At 35.3% G+C, this 24,222-nt stretch overlaps 1 protein-coding gene across 2 annotated transcripts in view; it reads left to right on the forward strand.

Annotated features, from left to right (window-relative positions):
- The window catches only part of POLK (DNA polymerase kappa), a 75,089-nt gene that overhangs the window by 5,084 nt on the left and 45,783 nt on the right, over window positions 1-24,222 (forward strand). Inside the window, exons 1-2 of one of the 2 annotated variants that reach the window (XM_068535524.1) lie at window positions 11,612-11,664; window positions 22,561-22,725. In XM_068535524.1, the coding sequence (XP_068391625.1) occupies window positions 11,644-11,664; window positions 22,561-22,725 (186 nt within the window). In that variant the 5' untranslated portion in view covers window positions 11,612-11,643. Of the gene's footprint in view, window positions 1-11,611; window positions 11,665-22,560; window positions 22,726-24,222 lie in introns of those variants that run through there. The other variant, XM_068535525.1, reaches the window with a different exon arrangement.

Consider the following 24,222-nt stretch of genomic DNA (forward strand, 5'->3'; position numbering starts at 1 on the left):
AAGAAATGGTAATTATAAATGATATAAATTAAAAATTAATCTCTTTACACACAGTGTTCTAAATTAATTTTCAACTTAGAGTTGTTAATGTCCCTGTTTTTCCATACATTTTCCTCTTTACCATCAAGAGAATTGATGATTACAGGATTTCTTAAAAAGGCCCCATCATTGTCTTCAGAGTTATTTTCCCCAAGCTGCTGACCCCTATCCTTCACATTTTGATACATACATAATGACAGTTATGTCACAACTGCTGTCTCACTGACAAGGATTATATGAACCATCCTGATTTTTTAAATGAAAAAATGTGTGTTCTTGAAGCAGTGAAATATGGTACAGTCAGCCTTCCCTATCTAGGGGTTCCGCATCCTCGTATTCAACCAACCTTAGGTCAAAAATACCCAGAAAAAAAAAAAAAATTCTAGAAAGCTCCAAAAAGCAAAAGTTGAATTTCCTGCCCACCAGCAACTATTTACACAGCATTTACATTGTATTCGGTGTTATAAGTAGCCTAGAGATGACTTAAAGTATACAGGAGGCTAAAATACTGCACTATTTTACATAGAGGTCCTGAGTATTCATGGATTTTGGTATCCGCAGGGGGTCCTGTAACCAATCCCCTGTGGATACTGAGGGAGGACTGTACTTGGTTTTTTAAGCATTTCGCCTTCTTTTTTCCTCCCTAAGAGCACTATTTGTGATTTTTAGAATATAAACATATACAGACAGTCCCCTACTTAAAATGATTCAATTTAGGATTTTTCGACTTTATGATGGTGCAAAAGCAACACACATTCAGTAAAAACCATACTTTGAATTTTGAAATTTGATCTTTTCTCAGGCTAGCAACATGTGACGTGATACTCTCTTGTGATGCTGGGCAGTGGCAGCAAGCCACATGATCATGAGGGCTTAACAACCGTTCTGTACCCATACCCCTGTTCTGCTTTTCACTTTCAGTACAGTACTCAGTAAATTACATGAGCTATTTAACATTTTATTATAAAACAGAGTTTGTATTGGATAATTTTGCCCAACTATAGGCTATTGTTAAGTGTTCTGAGTACATTTAAGGTGGGCTAGGCTAAGCTATGATGTTCAGTAGATGTATTAAATACTTTTCCTACCTAAAGTTATTTTCAGCTTACGATGGGTTTATTGGGACATAACCCCATCATAAGTTAAGGAAGATCTGTGTGTGTGATGGGGGGGGACACTCTACCATTGTGCAAATTGCATTTTTAATTTAACAGTATATTGTGAACATCTATTTCGTAGCGTTCGTTTTAATGACTGCATAGAATTCCTTTCTTGATGGGCAATCAACATTTTTCGTGTTTTGCTATTACAAAAACGCTATAAAGAAACACTCGTTTAACTTTATTTTTGTGTACTTGTCTAGCTCTTTTTGGGGGGTAAATTCCCAATAGTGGGCTGCTGAAACAGAGAATATGTACATTTTACAGTGGGAGACTATCAAATTGTCCTCAAAAAAGTTTGCATTAGTTTACGCTGCCCAGTAGTGTGTCTGAGTCCTTCCTCCCCGGCCTCCCACCACCCCTCCCTGCCCCAATACTTGAAGACAAAGGATGGTGGTAGGATAGCATTTGAGCAAGCTATTGTAAGGAGATAATGGTAGGAGGTTACAATTTCAGAATGAACCGCATTGGAATACTTTTATCGATGTTTATTTTGGTTGACCAGTCGGATATTATACTATTATTGATCTTATCAAGGCTCTTTGACTGAAGGAATCAGAAATATGTTTGGGGTAGCTCAAATAAGAGAATGTTATTGTTGAGATCTCTGAATCCTCAGCTGGGCCTCGTACACGTACTTCAATACTTGGAAAATGAGGATTTGGTGTTTTTCTATTCATCTCTGGGGCTTCATGATAGCTTTCATCTCTATGTTCTTGTGTTCTCAATCTCAGTTTGTCTCTTCAAATCTCATCTTGCATGTTGTCCAACTTGTTTTAACTACCTGTCAGTTTCAGGGCTCTCTCAATGTCTCTTAGTTCGGATTCTTAAAAGAAATAGGTAGTTGGCCAGCCAGTGCTCTAATCAGCTCTTCCCAAAAGTGTGGAATGTAAGTCTACTTCTGTGGTTTGTTGGGAGTGGGAGGCCAACTGGAAACAATAGGCATATCTAGTATATATAATTTGCATTATATTCTAACTGTAGTGGTAGGAAAAGGGGCATTCTGAGGAGAAAGAATTATCTAACATATGTGAAAATCTCATTGTCAAGCACCACACAGATATTAATTCTTTTCAAAGGCATAAGCACATTAAAGAATCGTATAGTTTCTGCCACTATGGTGATTCTCCCTGAGTTCAGAGTGAGCAAGCAGACAGTGCCTGGGTGAATCCTAGGGCTTCATCCTTAATAACCGTATGACTTTGGTTGTGTATTAAATAAATGCTAACTTAATAAATGGCATTAGTATAACCAGTCTTTTTATTACTATGTATATCCCAATTGTTGTGGTGTTATATGCATTTGTAAAATGATATTTACATAAGTATATCAAAGTGGATATTCATTTATGTAAAGTGTGAATGCGTCTATGTCCATTTCTGATGATGTAAGCACCAGTTTCAGAAATATTAGGGGCTACAAGAAACTTGCATGTATTCATCTTTTATGACATTATACAGAATTCTTTTGTGATATCTTTGTGAGTGTATTCAAATAAGGGGGTCGTATACAAACCTGTAAAGTGAATGTAGGAATATTGAGGGCATTGCTCCCCTATGTTTCTTAAACTTTTGAGTTGGTGCAAAAAAGTGATTGTATTTTACCTGTCAATAGTCAACATCTGGTCTGCCTATCTCCCAAATTAGTGATTTTCTCTTAGACTTAGATCTTTGTAGGTATATTTGTATCCAGTGTAAGTAACCCAAGTGTACCAGTCTATGAATTAACTTAATTAAAGGATCTGTCAAGTTTTTTAAATAGTTGAACAAATTTTCCGGTTGCTGAGAAAAATACCAAAAGCCAATCATAAAATCTAGTTGAATAAAAGAAGCCTTGTAGTTAATCTGACCAGTTTATGTGCATTCTTTATGTATGAATGTTCCCCACAGCCAGACAGCTGCAGAATTTCTCTCCTTCCTATATATGCTGGTACTATTTTTTTTTTCTCATTCCTCCCCTTCCCCTGCATTACTATTGTTTATATGTGTTGTGCATTACTATTGTCTGTTACTATTTTTCTTCCTTTTCTGTTCTTCCTCTACTGTAGCAGTCATTGGCAGTAGTGATGGGAAAAACAGAGGAGGGAGTAGGTGAGAAATAGTGAGAAGCTAGAAGAAGAAAAAGCTATAATAGAACCTTCAGAACATGCTTTCCATCCTGTTGTAATTGACTTATAGGAATAGTGAGAATTACGTTATGCCCATTCTTAATTCTTACTTCAGTCCTTTTTCCCACCTCACTATCTCAAGAGCCCCTAAAATTCTCACCATTTTCCCCAGCCCTGTGACTGCTCTTCATATCTTGGTTTCAAATATAGGCTTGATGTCCTTTTACTATATCCCAGTCTCATATTTTTTTCCTCAATTATGATTCTAAATGATTAGTAGCACTAAGTTAGGTTATCCCTGTTGTGTTGATGGATATTTAACTAGGCACTGCCAATATTTACCTTGCTTACTTTCTTTTTCTTTGTTCTGTTTCTAACTACCCACACTCCGTTTGGATTGAAAGACTTTGTTTTATTGATATCAATTATTATTATTATATTATGCTCATACTGCTAGGACTTGCCTGTTACTCTGATCCTTAAGGTGAGTTTGCATATATATCTTAGACTCCCTTGTGTGTTGAATTTTTACCATTTAACTCTCCAAGGACAACTTTATTTGAGAGGGGAAGGGGAGGTACTGATTGATACCTTAATACACTGCATACAGCTACTTAGGAATAAGTCACATCCCATGGACAGTTCTAACATTCAGCATTAAGACTGATTTCAGAAACAGAATTTCAAAGAGCATATAGGCTACCCTTTTGTCCTGTTTCCTGTTGTTCAGAAGAGAGCCAAGTCAGGCATGTTCCAAGCAGAATTATTCTTTCTGTCTGTTGAATAAAATTGAAATTGTATTTCATTATCTTTTATTTATATCTATTTGGTTTTGTGGGTTAAAAACTTGTCAGGGGTAGTTGTCATTTAATAGGTTTCACTATAACAGTAAGAAATCCTTTAGTCTAAAAAGTACATAGTGTACATATGTAATAGATGAACAGGGATATTAGTGTCCACTCTCTGCATGTATACATTTTCTTTCTGTTTTTCTCCCCAAGCTTTTGAGTCTCTAACTTTTAACCTCTTTTTATTACATTGAGAAATTACATTGAAAAATTATTTTGTTAATATGTTAAAGCCGTACTATATAAAGCATTGTGGTATTCTTAAGTATTGGTAGAATCCTCATGATAGTTATTTTGTAAATGTGTTTCCTTTCTGTTTTTCTCCCCAGCCCTTTCATTGTTTCACTTTTACTGTAATTTCAGATCCTCTTCTTCTTAGTCAAGTAAGCTGAAAAATATTGTTATGGAATATGCATGCTGTTATGGTGATATAGTTTATTAATATACAGTTATCTTCAGCTTCATTTAAAGTATTTATTAAAGAACTTGCTATATGATGATCCTGATTAAGGTGCTGTAAAAATGAGATATATATGACATCTTTCATAGACTTATTTTCTAGCATACAGAAATGTATGTCTAAGAATGTAGACAATAATGCTAGACTGTTTAGAAATATAGACAAAAATAAGTAATAAAACTATTGATATGTTTTTAACAGTTACATTATTATTAAAGAGCAAGGAAAGCTTTAAAATTACCTGTCACATAGTGAGTGTTCAGTATATATGGATAAATGGAATAAGTTTAGTTGGTTGATGATTGAAGGGAAGTTGTAGGAATTGCAATTAACAAGGCCCAGGAGAAAAATCACTAAGCACCATTAAAATTCATGAGAAACTAAAGAACCAAATTCCATCATAGTTTTTTTAAGGAAGAAATCATTTGTTAAGGGCCTACTCAATGTCAGACATTGTTTTAGGTTTATTACATTTAGTATTCATTTTTTCACAAAAATCCTGCAAGATATACATTATCCTTATTTTACATGTAAGGAAACTAAAGTTCAAAGAAGTTAAATAAGTTTTCCAAGGTCCTAGCTAGTAAATAGTCTAGCCTGGACTTTTGAACTTCAGAGGCTTATACTATGTACTTTTAATACATATACAGTTGTCTCAGTATCCTCTGGGGGTTGGGTTTGTTTCCAGGACCCCGAGGATGCTCAAGTCCCTCGTATAATAGCAGCATAGGATAGTTGGCCTGCCATATCTGCGTTCCACATCTGCGGATTCAGCCAACTGCAGATCCATTGGTTGGTTGAATCCCCGGAGGTGGAAACTGGGGATACGGAGGGCCAACTTTATTTAGACAAACAACAACAACTATGATTAGTGTTATTAAACATTTAAGCATCTGTTACTTTCTAGGTATGTTGCATACTTTTTCTTTAGTTTGACAATTTTCTTAAGAGAAAATTCATCCACATACATTTTCAAGCTTCAATAACTTATTAGGTAGCCAGTCTACGATTTTTTTCTATGACTGATAACTAAAGGAGTGTGTTTACTAGCAAGACTATGTTCTAATTACCCATAAATAATTTTTTAAATTAATTAATTAAATTTTTGGCTGCGTTGGGTCTTCATTGCTGCACGCGGACTTTCTCTAGTTGTGGCAGGCGGAGGCTACTCTTCGTTGCGGTGCGTGGGCTTCTCATTGCGGTGGCTTCTCTTGTTGCGGAGCACGGCTCACGGGCTTCGGTAGTTGTGACTCGCGGGCTTAGTTGCTCCGCAGCATGTGGGATCTTCCCGTGAGATCTTCCCGGACCAGGGCTCCAACCCACGTCCCCTGCATTGGCAGGTGAATTCTTAACCACTGTGCCACCAGGGAAGTCCCTACCCATGAATAATTTAAGTGATCTCTAGAGCCTGTTGCAATCATCCTTTTGTCCAATGTTGATAAAGGAGTTATGTATTGATTTAACTCTTCTGTATCATGAAAAGTAGTAATTGGCATTTATTATCATTTTATTTTTTATATTTTGGAGTAATTTATGAATAATCTTGAGAAGTAACAATAAAGGAATAGTGAACAACATTGTTATTAGAAATTGTAATAAAAATCAAAACTTAGTAAACTTAGGTTTTTATTTCATATTTTCCTGAAATAGGTAATGTCCTTTGAAAGTAACTCTAGCTGCTCATCGACTTTTATGCATGATCCTGGAACTATCCATTTAAAAAATAAAGATCCCAGGGCTTCCCTGGTGGCGCAGTGGTTAAGAGTCCTCCTGCCAATGCAGGAGACACAGGTTCGAGCCCTGGTCCGGTAAGATACCACATGCCGCGGAGCAGCTAAGCCCATGCACCACAACTACTGAAGCCTGCGCTCTGGAGCCCGCGAGCCACAACTTCTGAGCCTGTGTGCCACAACTACTGAAGCCCGCGCACCTAGAGCCATGCTCCACAACAAGAGAAACCACTGAAATGAGAAGCCCGCGCACCGCAACAAAGAGTAGCCCCCACTCGCCGCGACTAGAGAAAGCCCGCGCGCAGCAACGAAGACCCAGCACAGCCAAAAATAAATAAATAAATAAATATCCCAGATTTCATATGCATCTTTAATAGATTCTAGCTTATCATTACTTCTGGCTCTTTATCTTGCACTTACATCATCCAAATGCAATGACATTAAAAACTTTGACCTCTCATAATCTTGTTAAAGAAAAAACAACCATTTTCTTTCCTTCATAATTGTAAAACATTTTCATTTTTATATTTATAAACACTAGTTAGAATGAAGGCCAATAAAGTTTTCACTTCTTCATCATCTATTTCTTTCCTATCCCTTTTGTATAATATCTGCATTAAGCATTTGTGCACTTACAAACTATATTAAGTAACTTTTAGTGCACAAACATCATAAAGGATGAAAGAACAGTGTCATACATCCTCTTAGCAAAATGGGATATTCCAAATTCTTGTTGCAAAATATGCTGTGATGAAGTCCTTCCTGTTGAATGACAAACTGGGTGGGAATGCCATATTTGCTTTTTATTCTTAAAAGTGCATTGTTTACTCATTGGTTTTTGAGTTTCAGAAAATGTATCTATTTGAATCATCTGAAATTTCAGTCTGAGATTTTGCTTATAAAATTAATTTCACCATCATTATAGTTTAGAATGCTACTAGTCTCTTTACATTTATCTTCTGATTTGTCTGATAATTGTGAAACTCTTCTGTCAAATTTCCTCTTTTTGCCAGTATGGGCAGAAAATGAAAAATTTAGAACTCTCAACTATGTTTAATGAAAACTACCAAAAAACAAGCCCCCAGAAACAAACAAACAAAAAAACCCCTGCAAAAATAGTATCTTTATGCTTCTCTTATACTTTCTTTCAAAGATATGATACTATGGGCAACACAATAAGAAAACTGAAGAACCGTGTAATAGTGATGATATATTTCACTACTAGATCATCTTTCTAGATGGTTCCATTCCATTTTCTTATTATTTGAAAAAATAATTGATTAGTAATGATTAAATAATTCCTAGGGTGATAAAATAACAAAATACTCAAGATATAGGAAAAATAAGATCCCTAAGATACCATAAAATATCTTCAGTTTATAGAGATCACCATAATGTATCTTCAATTTACAAAGGATTCAAATAGATCCATATAGAAATTGCAAGATAAGGTGAATTTTATTCTGATAAAAAAAGAATAAATTTTTTTTGTTCTTTGGAAGATTCCTAAAAAGGAATAAGATTTGAAATATCAATGCTTACAATAAACTTGCTCAAAGAAAAAAACTCGAAAACTAAAATTGAGTCTAATAGATCTTTGTGGTATACCAAGGGTTAATATGACCACATTCCTAATCTTATTTCATAACCAAATCTGAACTAGTTAGAGTAATTTTTTTAAAAAGTATAAAGTATATAATAAATATCTTACCTTAGGGACATCTCAATAGGTCATTTCTGTTAGAAATATCTAAAATATTAACAGAATTTTTCAGTTTTTCACATAAAAAATTCATGGCTATCATGTATATCCCATTGTAGCAAGCATTTCACAGTGGAACCATACTTTATACATCATGATCTAAGAGAGTTATCAAAAACCAACCGGAATTCAAGGGAATCAATGACCAACGTGGGATATTATTTACTTTAGCCTCAAGCAGACGTATTAAAAGATGTATGAAGTAAAGAAACGCTGGTAAATTCCAGAGACAAAGCCCTTTGCTTCTTTGTAGGGATTATTGCTAGTTTTTTGTGGAATGAGAACCCAAACTATATTGTGAGTAAGATTAGTATAATGTTTGATATTTCAGGTACATAATTCAAATAGATTTTGTAGGTCATAGTCTTGGAAAAGAAAGGTTGGGAATTTTTGAAGCCTTGGAAAGCATTTTTTCTCTTTCTCATTAGGGGAAATTTTAGAAAAAGAGAAAAAAAATAAATATATGCAATATGAGGGTAAGAGGGGATGAGGAAGGCAGCTCTGCTGCATATCAGAGACAGAGAAAACCTTCAGATCTTTAGAAGGGCAGATGAAGAGGAAGCAGGAGTAGAAGGAAGTGTTCACGGAGAATATAGGAACCTGGTCTAGATCTGTCCTTTGAAGGAAGGTGTGTGTCTAGGCACATCATGACCAAACTGTCGAAACCAGAGATTAAGAGGAAAAACTTGAAAGCGGTCAGAAAGAAATGACACATCAAATATAAGGAACAACAGTTTGAATGATTGTGATCTTAACAGTTATAATGGAGACTAGAAAACAGCGAAGCAACATCTGAAAAGTACTGAAAGAAAAAAACTGTCAACTCATTTCTACGTCTGATGGAAATATCTTTCAAGAATGAAGGTAAGGGACTTCCCTGGTGGCGCAGTGGTTGAGAATCCGCTTGCCAATGCAGAGGACACAGGTTCAATCCCTGGTCCCTGAAGATCCCACGTGCTGCGGAGCAACTAAGCCCACATGCTGCAACTACTGAAGTCCGCGTGTCTTAGAGCCCGCATGCCACAACTTCTGAAGCCCGCGCACCTAGAGCCCGTGCTCCACAGCAAGAGAAGCCACTGCTATGAGGAGCCTGCGCACCACAATGAAGAGTAGCCCCCACTCGCCGCAACTAGAGAGAGCCCGCGCACAGCAACGAAGACCCAATGCAGCCCAAAAAAAAAAAAAAAAAGAATGAAGGTAAAATAAACCTACTGGCATCTCAGGCAGTATTTATATATTTAGCGTACAGATTTAAAATGTGGGCTCTGGAGACAGAATCTGGATTTGAATTCCAGCTTGGACACCTCCTGTGATCATGGGTGAATTACATAAATTCTCTAAGCCTCAATTTCCTTATATATTTTACTAATATTTACTCTGTTGGGATAATATCTAAATTAGTGAATAATCATGAAGAATAAATTAGAGAATGCTTCTCAAGCAGTTAGTACCTGCCTAGCATATGGTAAGTTGTTAGAAAATGTTAGTTATCATTTATTCATATTTTCAGCAAATGTAGCCAACCTTCTAGAATTTCATATTTTCTATTTTCATCTGTTTTAATTTTCCCCCGGACTTTAGAGAGTTTGGCTGACAGTATTGTAAAAGAGAAATGATTTTTGCTGCTACTTTGACTTGTACCAAGACCATACCTAAGAAGCTCTCATTTTCAGAGCAAGTCTTTCTTTTTATGAATAATGCTTTCCCTTTATTTCATGCGTCACTTTAGGGAGAAATAGAGGACCATTTATTTATTTATTTATTTATTTATTTATTTATTTATTTGGGACAAGGTTCTGGTCTCAAGATACAATCAGTGCCCATTTTGTTTTCAGTGTCATTAAAGTACAATTAACTTTATTTTTTTTAAAAAATATTTATTTATTTGATTGCACCGGGTCTTAGTTGCAGCAGGCGGGCTCCTTAGTTGCAGCTCCAGGGCTCCTTAGTTGCGACATGTGAACTCTTAGTTGTGCCATGCATGTGGGATCTAGTTCCCTGACCAGGGATCGAACCAGGGCCCCCTGCATTGGGGAGTGCAGAGTCTTATCCACTGTGCTACCAGGGAGGTCCCTAGGGCCTTTTATTTTGATAATTGATTTTTATTTAAGTTATTAGGTAAGACAATGCCTGGTAAAAACAAACTTTATTTTAGTTGCTATGATTATTGAAGAAATTGCCCTTTGGATCACTAGGAAGATCTGCAGTTGATCCCCAAATGTATTTTTCTTTGTATAGTGTTTCTCACATTTCAGGATACTCTTTTAAAAATTCCTGGTTTTTAGAAAAGTCTGAATGAACATCATATTTTCATAATTTTATTTTAGTTTCCTTGTTATTATTTCATATTCTTCATTTGAAGACTTCCTAGGCTTTTAGAGAGTTTTCAAGACCATGATGTCATTTATAAATAAATTTAGACCCTAACTTGTGCTTTCTATTACAGTGAATGTATGATATTTTATCTATTATCATTCACACCACTTTGATGTTGCTTCCATATCAGTCTACAGAACAACTACTCTTCTTTTTTTTCTAAATTTTACTAATTTTCTATTTCATCTTCTTTGTATTTATAGTGTAGTGGTTAAGTGTGATGGCTTTGAAGCCAGATCTGAAATAGTTGCAAATCTCTATGACCTTATCTAAGATATTTACTAAACCTGCACTTTTGTTTCCTCATCTCTCCAAAAAATTGAATAGGATAATGCGTGTAAAACACTGTAAGATCCAAATGCTAACTTTTGATTGCATTTTAAAAGACTTAACTGAGGTGTTACCATTAATTTTATTGCTTCCTGTATATTAATCTGCCCATCAGCCACTCATTCAGCATACATTTATTAAATAACAGGTTCAGTGACCTAGCACTGTACCAGTTTTTGCCCTCTTGGAAGTTTATATTTTAGTTGTACTAAGTATAAAAAATATTGCCTAATTTTTTTTGCACAGATTCTAGGAGAAAAAGTTATTTGGCTTAAAATTTATTTAGTTGATCAGTTTATTAGTATGTTTACAGTTTTCACCTTTATTCAAATGAAAACAGTTGGGGAGTTCCTTGGTGGTCCAGTGGTTAGGACTCCGGGAACTAAGATGCTACAAGCAGCGTGGGGTGGCAAAAGAAGGAAAGAAAGAAAGGAAGAAAGAAAGAAAGAAAGAAAGAAAGGAAGAAGGAAAGAAGGAAAGGAAGGAAGGAAGGAAGGAGGGAAGGGAAGGGAAGGGTAGAGGGAAGGAAGGAAGAAAGAAAACAGCTGTTTTAAAGCACTGCTACTCAAAATGTGGTCTGTAGACTGGTGGTGTTCCGTGCTGAGATAATTACAAAGTTTGATAGTAAGCTGTAAATATATATATATATTTTAAAAAGCTATATATGTTAACTATCTCACTGTTTCTATGCATCAAGAATCCTGGTGGGGCTTAACTGAGTGCCTTTGGCTCATGAAGTTGCAGTCAAGCTCTTGTGCAGGGCTGCAGTCGTATCTGAAGACTTGACGGGAGGAGGATCTACTTCTAAGCTCACACACAGGGCTGCTTCACATGGCAGCTGGCTTCCCCAGAGTGAGTAATCCAAGGGAGAATGAGAATATTCAAGATAGACGTCACATTGTTTTATAACCCATTCTTGGACATGACATCTTATCACTTCTGCTGTATTCTGTCTTTAAGCGGTGGGTCACTGAATTACACATTATAGTACTTTTTTGTTGTGCCTTTTTGTTTTTCCTAGCATCTGTGAAGTACTATTAAAGATAATTATTTTAGTAGTATTAGGAAATGGGTATTTCATTTGTAAATGAAATTTTGTTTCTTATTGTACTTGGCAGTATAGAAATGAGTGCTTCACATGCTGGAAGCTACTGTCAACATTTGATCAATTTTCATAATTTTATATCATGTGCAGATTTAATAGCAGGGTTAGTTAACCATAATTTACTGGCATTGGGCAAGGGCTTTTTGGCAAAAATATTAACTTAGTAGGTTTTGCAAATATGCTAATGCCATTATGGTTTAAAATTCTGAAATCTGATAAATTGAAGTTCTCCCTTTAGTAAAAACCAATACTTTATTTTAACAGTTTATAATTATAATCACATAGCAAGAAGCCAGATTTTAAGTCCCAAAGCAAGGTTGCTATTAGTCTTAGCTCTAAACCTTTGAGTAAAGGAGGTAACAAGTTATATGGTTCTAATCTCTGTTGAAATAAATGGATGCTGTTTTCAGAGTCTGCTTGACTCCCAACCTATCGGGCTGGTAAGGAATGTAGAAACATTTCCAATGATTATTAGATTGGAAATCAAAAAGAAAAATTCCATAAGGAAACCAAAGCAAGGGATTCATTTTCCTTTTTTAAAGAAAATTATGGTGTCCTACAGAGGCAGAGATACATCTTGCTTACCTGTGAATGTTATATAATACAAGTGCATTTTTAGATTAAGGGATGAAAATTATCTGTTAATGTGAGCATTTAGCAGATATTTACATTTTTAGAATATACATGTTCTGAACTAGAGTTCCAGAGATTGTCTTGGGAATATTCTGGAATTTAATTAAAAACCTTACTCTGGGGGCTTCCCTGGTGGCGCAGTTGTTGAGAGTCTGCCTGCCAATGCAGGGGACACGGGTTCGAGCCCTGGTCTGGGAGGATCCCACATGCTGCGGAGCAACTGGGCCCGTGAGCCACAGTTGCTGAGCCTGCGCGTCTGGAGCCTGTGCTCCGCAACAAGAGAGGCCGCAATAGTGAGAGGCCCGCGCACCGCGATGAAGAGTGGCCCCCGCTTGCCACAACTAGAGAAAGCCCTCGCACAGAAACGAGGACCCAACACAGCCATAAATAAATAAAATTTTTTAAAAAACAAAAAACAAAAAAACCTTACTCTGAAAACTTGATTTATTCTTACAAGTATATTAATGTGATTTTTTAATATTAAAAATGCATTTATTTGTCAAGCTTCATTAATATAAAGTATTTTTGTGCATATTCTAGACAGTAATATACGTGATTTTTAAATCAGTCATGCCAAACATGACAGTGCATTCATACAAGTTAATCATTATGAGATCGAATTCAACATTAGGTATTAATGTTGAAATTTCAAATATGTCTAGACTTGATTACCTTAATATTATATTCATACACTTAAGGTAAACTAAAATATAATTGCTTGGTATCTTGATTTGAATTTTAGGATCATGTCAGTGGTATAGCCTTAAAAGCCATGAAGAATATTCCCTTTTGGTTCACTGAGTTCCACAGGATCCAAAGGGTGGGTGCCATTTGTTCTTTCCAACTTCCCTAAAGTTAGGTGGCATTTTTTGTGTATGGAGATGAGGGAGAGTGTGTGTGTGATTTTTTTCACTTGTCATTTATTTAGTAATGAAGATTTTTCTTATTTTTCTATCATTTCTGAATCGATTACAGGCTATTTGCAGCCAGGCCTCTAGGCTTCATCACATTTTAGAGAAATCAGTATGAATGAAAGTGAGAGGAGAGACTCCACATTCGTTGCATGCATACTATATGTTTACTGTGCTGTGGGCTCTTACATATCACACATTTAATCCTCAGAAACCCTGAAAAGTAAGTTTTTTTTTTTTTATTTTTTATTTTTTATTTTTTTTTTTTTATATAACATATTTCCATACATATTGAAAAGTAAGTTTTGCAGAGCAGAATACCAAGATTCATACACCTTGAAATCACATAAATTGCCTAAGAAGACACAATTTAGTTAAGTTTCACAGTTTAAGTTTCAGTCCAGGTCTTTCTGGCTTCAAAGCACATACTCTTTTTTTTTTTTTTTTAATAAATTTATTTATTTATTTATATTTGGCTGCGTTGGGTCTTTGTTGCTGTGCGCAGGCTTTCTTTAGTTGCAGCCAGTGGGGGCTACTCATTGCAGCGCACGGGCTTCTCATTGCAGTGGCTTCTCTTGTTGTGGAGCACGGGCTCTAGGCGCGCAGGCTTCAACAGTAGTTGTCGCACGTGGGCTCAGTAGTTGTGGCTCACAGGCTCTAGAGCGCAGGCTCAGCAGTTGTGGCGCATGGGCTTAGTTACTCCACTGGCATGTGGGATCTTCCCAGACCAGGGCTCGAACCTGTGTCCCCTGCCCTGGCAGGCGGATTCTTAACCACTCTGCCACCAGGGAAGTCCCCAAAGCACATACTTTTTGCACTATGTCAAATTTCCTCTTAGAACTGAACTCTTTTTATTAAGTCTTCTGAATATTAAAATAAGCAGTTAGCATATTTAGATCTAGTTATGAAAAAAATAGGAATCAGTAAGTCTGGACTGCTTTTGCTTTTATGGGTTAATAACATTAGTTAGCATAAATGACTTTTATTGTATAAGAGATGATAGTTTAATAAATTATTTTAGCTCAGTGTTTTGCACGGTTTTTTTAACTCATGCTCCTTTCACAAACCTTCCTTTAATGTTATTTGAAGCTTCAAAACAAATTTAGTATCACTAAAACCAAATCATTATTACCCTCCCATTTATAGCATATAACCCTGAAAGAGATCATCTCATCAAGAATAATTATTTTTGCTAATTTAGTATAAATTCCAGATCCTTTGTTATCAGATGCTCTTCTATGTCATGTCTATTTAAATGTATTTTCATAACTATGTTAGTAATAATTTACAAATAGATTGTTAATTTTTAAAACCAAAGTTCTTTTAACAGAGTATAATCTAAACAAAAGTCAGATACTTATGGAGTTTTTTATTTATTAGGGCAGGGGGAGGCATGTGGATATATTTTAAATCATTTTGGGTTAACTACTACAAAATCACAACTTCTTACTAATTTTTTTTCCTATGATTGGCAGATTTTCTGGATGTTTAATTTTTTATTTCTGGTTTTCAGACATGTATAAGACCAGGAAGAAAACATAATAATAATGATTTTTAGAGCCTGACTTCTTATGGAAACCATCTTTTAAAATTCATCAATAGTAAACATTTGTTATCTGAAAACTGTGAGTGCAGTCTTGGAGTTGGTAACAATTTCAGTATATATCAGTGTTCACACAGGTATTTCTAAGGAATCAGGAGAACCAAAGAAATGAAGGTTATTAACTTTTCCTTTTCTTTAGGCTACCTATTCTTTTACTTTAGTGATAGAATATATATGAAGAAATTATAAGAGAGCTGTACAGCATTTGTAGAACAAAGATTTAAGGAAAAGTTTGATATTTCATGTGAAAGGGTTACGTTGCTAAAAATATTTTAAACTCCTGCCGTAGACTGTTAGAGCTATAAGAAATTTAAGAAATCAGCAGTGGATCAAGATTAGGGCTCAGAAAAAATTGGAGCCATTTGGCAGAGGAGGTAATTGAAGTGATCATTTTCCCAGGATAGGAAAATAAAATAATATCCTGTACAACTCTTTCTGACTTTATTAAATATTTTCCTTCCAATAATATAGGAGATAGTATAGTGATAATATAATAGTTGATATTTCCCACTAGTGGTGTAACCTTCCTTTATTATCCTGGCTTCTTATGCAATTCTATATTAAAATGGTAACATTTGAGATTGTAGAATTTTAAAAATTATTACAATACCCAAAATGGTACCACAGGAGAACCTTTTCCTCCTTTTCTAAGACCATATGTATTCAACTATCCCTTAAGGTTTGTGTGCTTTACTATATACCTCAACTAAAACAAAATTAATCTGTTTGGTATCATGTCTACAAAAGTAAATATTTTTGCTGACTTGATCTAATACCTAACGAAAGAACCTCTTGGCCTACCTCCTTTGTGTGAGTATAAACAAAGTTTTCCTTGTTAAAGAACCTGGAAGACTTTTTACAAAATATGCAACTCATCATCAGAATAGGAATGTATAAACTGAGCTTTGGGAATTTACCTTTGAACTGATTTTTTTTTTTGGCCACACCACGCAGCATGTGGACTCTTAGTTCCCCAACCAGGGATCAAACCTGTGCCCCCTGCATTGGAAGTGTGGAGTCTTAACCACTGGACCGCCAAGAAAGTCCCTGAACTGATGTTTAGTTAATGTGTTTTGTATCAGGATATATTTCATTCTGTACTAAGAAGCAGATAATTTCAATTTATTATTCTCTAAGTACAAATTTTATACATCTGTAGGATTATGTAGAGTGTAGGGTTTTTGACTGCCTTCTGTCTCATTCATCTTTGAAATAAATTAAAATTAATAGGCAACTCAGGAAGGAAAAAGACAGTTGAAGAGAATATATGCATGGTTTTCTCTTAAAGAATAGACCTTAAATCCTTGGTGAAAGGTTGAGGGTTTTTTTGGCCAAGCCATGTGGCTTGTGGGATCTTAGTTCCTCAACCAGGGATTGAACCCAGGGGACAGCAGTGAAAGCGCCAAGTCCTAACCACTGGACCGCCAGGGAACTCCCAACTTGAGTTTTCTTTTAGCATACATCCCCTTGGTTTAAGATCTGTGGGGTTACATTATTTCTGTTATTTCTCTCAGTGATACATGTAAATTTTTAAATCTTGCAGATAATACTGTCTCAAATAATTTTGAAATTTTTGTACATCTTATTTTGCAAAGATATAAAAAGCTAAAGCTAAAAATACAGAGGTGCCTCTGTGCTTTAATTCCCATCATATAGAAATTGTAGGGACTTCCCTGGTGGCGCAGTGGCAAAGAATCCACCTGGCAATGCAGGGGGTACAGGTTCAAGCCCTGGTCCAGGAATATCCCACATGCCGCGGAGCAACTAAGCCCGTGTGCCACAACTACTGAGCCCGTGCCACAGCTACTGAAGTCTGTGCGTCGAGAGCCTGTGCTCCACAACAAGAGAAGCCACTGCAATGAGAAGCCCGTGTGACGCAATGATGAGTAGCCGCCACTCACCGCGAGTACAGAAAGCCCGTGCACAGCAATGAAGACCCAACACAGCCAAAAATAAATAAATTAAATAAATTTATTTAAAAAATTTTAGGCATGCAGTTTGAGTATATATGTTCATATATGTGTGTGTAAAATAATTGGAGAGGAACATGTTAACAAATTAATCTGTTAAAGTCTTGGGGTTGTGATTTTTTAATTTTCTTGAAAATTTAAAATTTTTTATAATAAATGAAAATGAAAAAGAAAACTTTAAGTCAGGCATTAATTTGGAAATTACTACATTAAAATTAGAGTAATATTCTTAATTTGATACATTTAATTCACTGTATTTAAGTGTAGATTGTAAAAAGAACATTTAATCACAGTCTGAAGTTTTGTACTGGGTGCCTAATCTGTTCAGACATTAAATATTTGAACATTTGAGGGATTTAAAAATAATATTTGTTCTTAAGACATATAAAGGTTTTCTGGGGGGTGGTTATTGAGTTTGGTTATTTACAGTATGTTAGAAATAGGAAGCAAGCTCTGTCTAGGAGCCTACTATAGTTTAGTTTTCCCTCCTCCTCTTTCCCCTCTTCCTTCCCCTCCTGCTTGATCCCCTCCTTCTCTCTCTCTTTTACCCTTAGTATATTTTACCTGTTTCCTGGTAGATTAATTCCAGGTGACTTTGGTCAATGTGCTAAGCACTTGTGATACTGTTTACATAGTTTTGTGTGCTTTTTATAAGGAGGAGGAACCCTACCACAGAAAACTTCTTTCTTAGAATTCCTTCTGAAAAATTCTAATTTTCCTTTCTTACTATCACCAAAACAGAGGTTGGCCTTACATTTTTAAAGTGGTAACCTGAATAGTCAGTGGTAGAATCAGACTGGAAGAATTTGAATATTTTCAGAGAAAATGTGCTTTTAAACCAATATGCTAAACCACAAGAACCCAGAGTTCTTTCCTTTGAGCTGTGCATTACTGTTTGTGCAGCTTCTGAATTGAAGTTAACAGACTGTATTCTGTAATATTGAACTATAAAAATGTTTGACTATTCTCTTTCTCAAAAAAATTTTTTGTTTATAAGTCACAGTTATATCCATTCATAGGCCTTGGGACTATATATGTGACTATATGTGGGTGCATAGTAATCATAGGACAAATACTTCTTTGGAAGCAAAACAAACAAAATTCATCTATATGATCTGTGAACATTAGCTTTTTCTCAAGGATGCTCACAGTGTACCCTGTTCCCTTTTAGGGTCTCTTTATCTTAAAGAGTGAAGTAAGAAAAGTAGGACTAGTGATTTTCACAGCTCTGGAAATTTGGCTTAACTTTAATAATAATAATAAATAATAAGTATTGATTGTGAGTTTGTCATGTACCAGACATACACTAGGCACTTCCATTATATGCTGTCCTTACAAAGCCATTTGAAGTAGTACTAAATCTCACTTCCCAGAAAAATATGGAAATTATCATACTGTGTTATATTATGTGATCATCTCTGCTAGAAGCTCCCCCTTTCAATTTGTGGATTTCTAGATAAAGAAACTCAGTGAGAGCTAATGGGAAGAATACAGATAGCCAGTGCTAATGAGAAATTTTAGAAATTTGAAAATAACAAATACTAACCAATAACAACAAAAGCAGACTCACCATAGTAACACAAATGATAGTACCGAAAGGAACTCAGAGAGATCCAAGTATACTAAAACTTAGTATGTTGTTTATTACCTTTGTCCATTGATTTTTCTTAGATTTAGATATAATTGAAAAATATTAATCAAACAAATTAAATTTAACAAAGTAACTTAATTTCCTAAAGCAGAAATACAAGCTAGAATTTTTTAATGTTAATGGAGCCTAGCAAGCATTCTAACATGTAAATTCAAAATATTCTTATATTATAATACAAGTCCTGAAAGCTTTAATAAACCAATTTAACCATTAAATATCATAGGAAAATAAGGCTTATAAAATCAAAAGTGGTTAAGCTCATATACTTGTCCTTACATATGTAATATTGAAATAAGGGAAAACAAAGTATTTTTAAATTATTAACTTCAGAAAAGCAGTTTTTCTCCCAACCTTTTAATGTGATTATGTGAACTTGCTATGTGAATAAAAGAATGAGAAAATGATATAAACTGAGTTTGATCATTTAACAAATGATTATTGACCACCTACTCTGTGCCAAGCACTGTTTGAGGCATTTGGTATACATCAGAGGGGGAAAAAGTTCCCTGCCCTCATGGAACTTACGTTTTCACAGGAGAGGTAGACAATAAACATAATAAGTAAGTAAACTTATGTTAGGGAATGATAAACATAATAAGTAAGTAAACTATGAAAAGCAATGGGGCATTGGAAAGAGTGTGTAGGAGGGATAATCAGGCTACAGTTTTAAATAGGGAAGTCAGGATATGCCCTCATTAAGAAGGTGACATTTAAGCCAAGACTTGAAGGAGATAAGGGGGTTTAGACAAGAGGATATCTGGCCAAAGAACCCTCGAGGAGGAAGGAACAGCCAGTGCAAAAGGCCTCCAGGTCAGAGTGTGCCTCGCTGATTTGAGGCACAGCAAAGTTGGAAAGCAGTGAGCAAGGGGGAGAGTATTAGGTATGAGGGTAGACAGGTAACAGGTAATAGGGATACAGATTCTGTAAAGATTTTGGGTTTTATTCTGGAGTGAGATGAGGTGCCATTGTACTGTTTTTATTAGAGGAGTGATATGACCTAACTCATGATTTAGAAGAATCAGTTGGGCTACTGTGTTGATAATTGACTATAGGAGGGCAAGGGCAGGAACAGAGGCGATTTAAGATTATTGCTATTGCAATAATCCAGGCAAGAAATAATGGTGGTTCAGACTAGTGTGAAAGCAGTGAAAATAGTGAGAGGAGGTTACATTCAGGGTGCATTTTGAATGTAGAGCCCACAGGATTTCCTGACAGTTTGGATGTGGGGTATGATAAAGAGGAGAGTCAAGAATCACTACAAGGTTTTTTGCATGAGCAATTGGAATGGATTAGAGTTGCCCTCAACTGAGATGAGGAAGGCTGAAAGTAGAGCTGGTTTTGGGGATGGAGGCAGATGAGAAGGTCAGTTTCAGACTTGCTAAATTTGAGATGTCAGGCAGGCATTTGGACTAGAGCTGTAAACTTGCAAGTCATTAGCATGTAGATGATAGTAAGTCTGTGCCCATGAAACTGGATACATGTTACCTGGTGATGGGGCATCAACAAGGCAGCAAGGTGGGAATTCCCTGGCGGTTCAGTGGTTAGGGCTCCGGGCTCTCACTGCCAAGGGCCCAGGTTTGATCCCTGGTAGGGGAACTAATATCCCCACAAGCCACTCAGTGCGGCCAAAAAAAAAAAAAAGGCAGCAAGGTAATGAAAACTAACTTTACCTATCTCACAACTTTGCCTGGTGCCAGTATTGCTGATAGCCCAGTTCTTCTCCCCAATTAAGGACCAAAACCAATTCTCAGAGTTTTGGGGCTAAGTAATATACTATATGTGAAGTAGTAGGCATTCAATAATTGTTTCTTTTCCTTTCGTACATTTTAACATTTAAAGGACAAGGCAGCTTAAATGCAGGATGTCTGCATTTAGTCCCTTCACTCTTCAGTAGTGTTGGTTTGGGGAAATTATGAATGAATTACATTCACCTGTTTTACTAGAAAATGACAAGTTATTGGATTACTAAAGCATAAGGCAAAATACAGGATAATATTAGGCTGAATGTGAAAGCTGAAGAGAAAAAAATTCAAATGATAAGAACAGAAAATCAACCTATATTCCCTTAGGTACCTAGAAACAACATCACTAGTGGTTCCAATACTTTAGGGCACACTGGAATTATCTGGGCATCTCCTAAAAATACTGGTATCTGGCTCCTACTCCCAGAATTTCTGATTTATTTGGTATGGGATACAACCTGGGCATCAAGAGTTTTAAGATCCCTCCAGACATCCCTCTAGTGTGTCGCAAAGTTTGAGAACTACTGTGATATACACTTTTTTTGTTCTAATGGAACTGTCACTAATAATCACAGTATTCAAATTTCCTTCCATAATTTATTTTATTCTTCGCTGGTGTCAAAAATGGAAGCAGCTATCAAGAAAAGGTCCTCTTGAGGGCATTATGCTAAGTGAAATAAGTCAGAGAAATTCAAATACCATATGATCTCACTTATATGTGGAATCTAAAAGCAAAAACAAAAAACAACTCACAGAGAACAGATTGGTGGTTGCCAGTGGCAGGGATGGGGGGTGGACGGGAGGGGTGAGGGGTAGGGGGATGGGGGAAATAGGTAAAGGGAGTCAAAAGGTATAAACTTTCAATTATAAAATAAGTCATGGAGATGTACAGCATGGTGACTATAGTTAATAATACTGTATTGTATACTTGAAAGTTGCTAAGAGTGTAGATCTTAAAAGTTCTCATCACACGAAAAAAAAAACAACTATGGTGATGGATGTTAAATAGAAAGAAAAGAAAAGAAGGGAAGGGAAGAGGAGGGGAGCGGTGGGGAGGGAAGGTCCTCAAGGCAGAGTAGAATAAGTGAACCCTCTGTAAATCATGCAAATGAGAAATCACTGTCATAATTTGTTGTAGATTCATGGCAGCTATTCACCTGGCCATTTATTTGTAGTATAAGTGAACCCCAAATTGGAGGCAGCTGTGATGTCGTGGTACCTGCTTTAGACTTGGAGTAAGAAGACTTGGATTGAAATCCTAGTTCTTTTGCATATTATCAGATAATTATCATAATTGCTTATTATCAACTATTATCATAATTACCCATTGTGATGGGCAATTCATTTAACCTTCCTGAAATTCAAATTTCTTTCTCCCTAACAGGAGAATGAGCAAGTCTATTTTACATGGTTGTAATAATTGTTTTTAAAAGTGAATGTATGTGAAGGTAAATTATAAAGAATTATATAAAGACACTAAGGAATTATTATTTGAAATCAACCTAAGAAGTGATATAACATTGTAAAATGTAATGATTTCCTGGAAGTGGATAGATATTTCTTCCTATATTTTTTCACTGATTTAAGAATGGAGCTCTGCAAACAGTAGGTAATAAATGTTTTTGATCTTAATGTTAGGCAGGGGAAGTGTTATTTTGTATTTATTTCTTATACAGTGTATTAAATATGGAAAAAACATGAACGTTGGGCACAGATGTTGTCACTTATTATCAAATTTGTGTCGGTAGGCATGTCCTAAAACTTAGGTTCCTTTTCTCTTTATATTGGGAATAATAATATCTACCTTTCAGGGCTGCTGTGTAAAATTCAAGTGTAAAGCACCAAGCATAGTGGCTAGCACAGGTTGGCAGGAAATGTTGATTCCTTTCTTCCCTCCAAGAGTATGATAATCTTGGGATAATAATTTTTAAATCTGAGTAATAATTATTTCTCCATAGCCAAAAAATCTTAACTGTCATTTTTATTTTGCTGATTTCTGTATCATTTTAACTTTTAAATGTCCATCCCTCTCCCCAATCCACCCTCCATGAATGCTTTGAAAAGCATGTTTGTTTTGTATGCTTTTCAGAGAATTAAAAAAAGCCATTTTAACTTCTTTTTCTTTTACTTTAGGTTTACACCATGGATAGCACAGAGGAGAAGAATGACAGCACAAAGGAGAAGAATGACAATTACAAAGATGATCTTCTCCTAAGGGTGGGACTTAATGATAATAAAGCCGGAATGGAAGGATTAGATAAAGAGAAAATTAACAAAATTATAATGGAAGCCACAAAGGTATGTTTCTTTTTTCTTTCAATATCTTTAATTTAGTAACTTTTAAACTTTCTGTTTAAAAGAAAATTAGTGTTTTAAATATCCTTTTAATTATAATTTTTAATATTTTAATATATAAAATTATTAAGCTACAATGCATATAGAATAATTTCTCTTCTCTTGTGTTGCTTTTGCCATCCAGTTTTCTACTTCACATGCACATAGTATGCATGTTAAAGCAAAATAACATATATCTTCTTTTTCACCCTTTTTTTTCACCCCAATAGGAGAATAGTACAATTGTGGTTTTTTTGTTTTTATTTCAGTTAATATATCTTGGAAGTCTTTCTGTATAAGAAACTAGAGATCTTCATTCTTTTTTATGCCTGCATATGTGGATATACTATACTTTATTGAACTAGTCAGAATCTTTATGGATGGACATATAAGTCATTTCTAGTCTTTCATTTTTACAAACAATACTACAGTGAATAACCTTGTATTTCATAACTTTACATAGGTGCAAATATAACTATAGGAGAGATTCCCAGAAGTGGAATTATTCCACCAAATACATATAGCATGAAAGGATATATGCATGTGCAGTTTTTAATTAATTGTGCAATTGCCCTCCATAGTAGTTGTATCAATTTACATTTCCACTGCCAATATGTGAGAGTACATTTTACCATGCTGCAACCATACCAACATAGTGTGTTACTATACTTTTGGATTTGCCAGTCTATGGTAACATAGGGTTGCATTAATTTATATTTCTCTTATGAAAAGTGAGATTGTACATCTTTTTCATATGTTTAAAAGCCACTTATATATGTATTTTTTAACACTGTCTCTTCTTACCCTTTGCACAATTTTCCATTGGATTATTGTTTACCTTTTGACTTCGCTCATGGTAGTTTAGTCCTGTGCAATAGTTTTTCGTTTGCTTCTTTTTACGTACTTGAATTAGTTAACTACATATGACTTTCTCCAAGATCATAAAAGAGTTCTTTAATGGTTTTTTTCTATCATTTGGGGGGTTTCATTTATGTATTATGAAATATCCATGCAGAAAGGTGTAAAATTTAAGAGAATATCCTTATTCTTAGCAAATGCATGCTGATAACTGCACCAACTTACTCTCAAATGGTTTAGCCAAAAACAGAGAGTAGAGAGAGAAAGAGAGAATGTGTGTGTATGTGTGTGTATGCACACACAAGCACACATAAGAGTTGGGAGAGAAACCGAATGTAGCAGGATATCAACAATTGGTCAATCTAGGTGAGGACATATAGGTGTTCATTGTACTATTCTTTCAACTCTTGAATATTTGGAAATTCTAAAATAAAGAGTTGAGGGAAAAATAATTTTTTAAGTATATAAAATGTAGATACAATTTTAAAAGTATCAATAAAAGATAATTAAGAGATGAAATAAGGAAATATAACATATAGATTGGATCCTGGTTGGAACAAATACATTTGGAACATTTAGAGGAATTTGAATATGGGGAGGGTA

This window comes from Eschrichtius robustus, chromosome 2 (assembly GCF_028021215.1).
Source record: "Eschrichtius robustus isolate mEscRob2 chromosome 2, mEscRob2.pri, whole genome shotgun sequence".
NCBI classification, from domain to species: Eukaryota; Metazoa; Chordata; class Mammalia; order Artiodactyla; family Eschrichtiidae; genus Eschrichtius; species Eschrichtius robustus.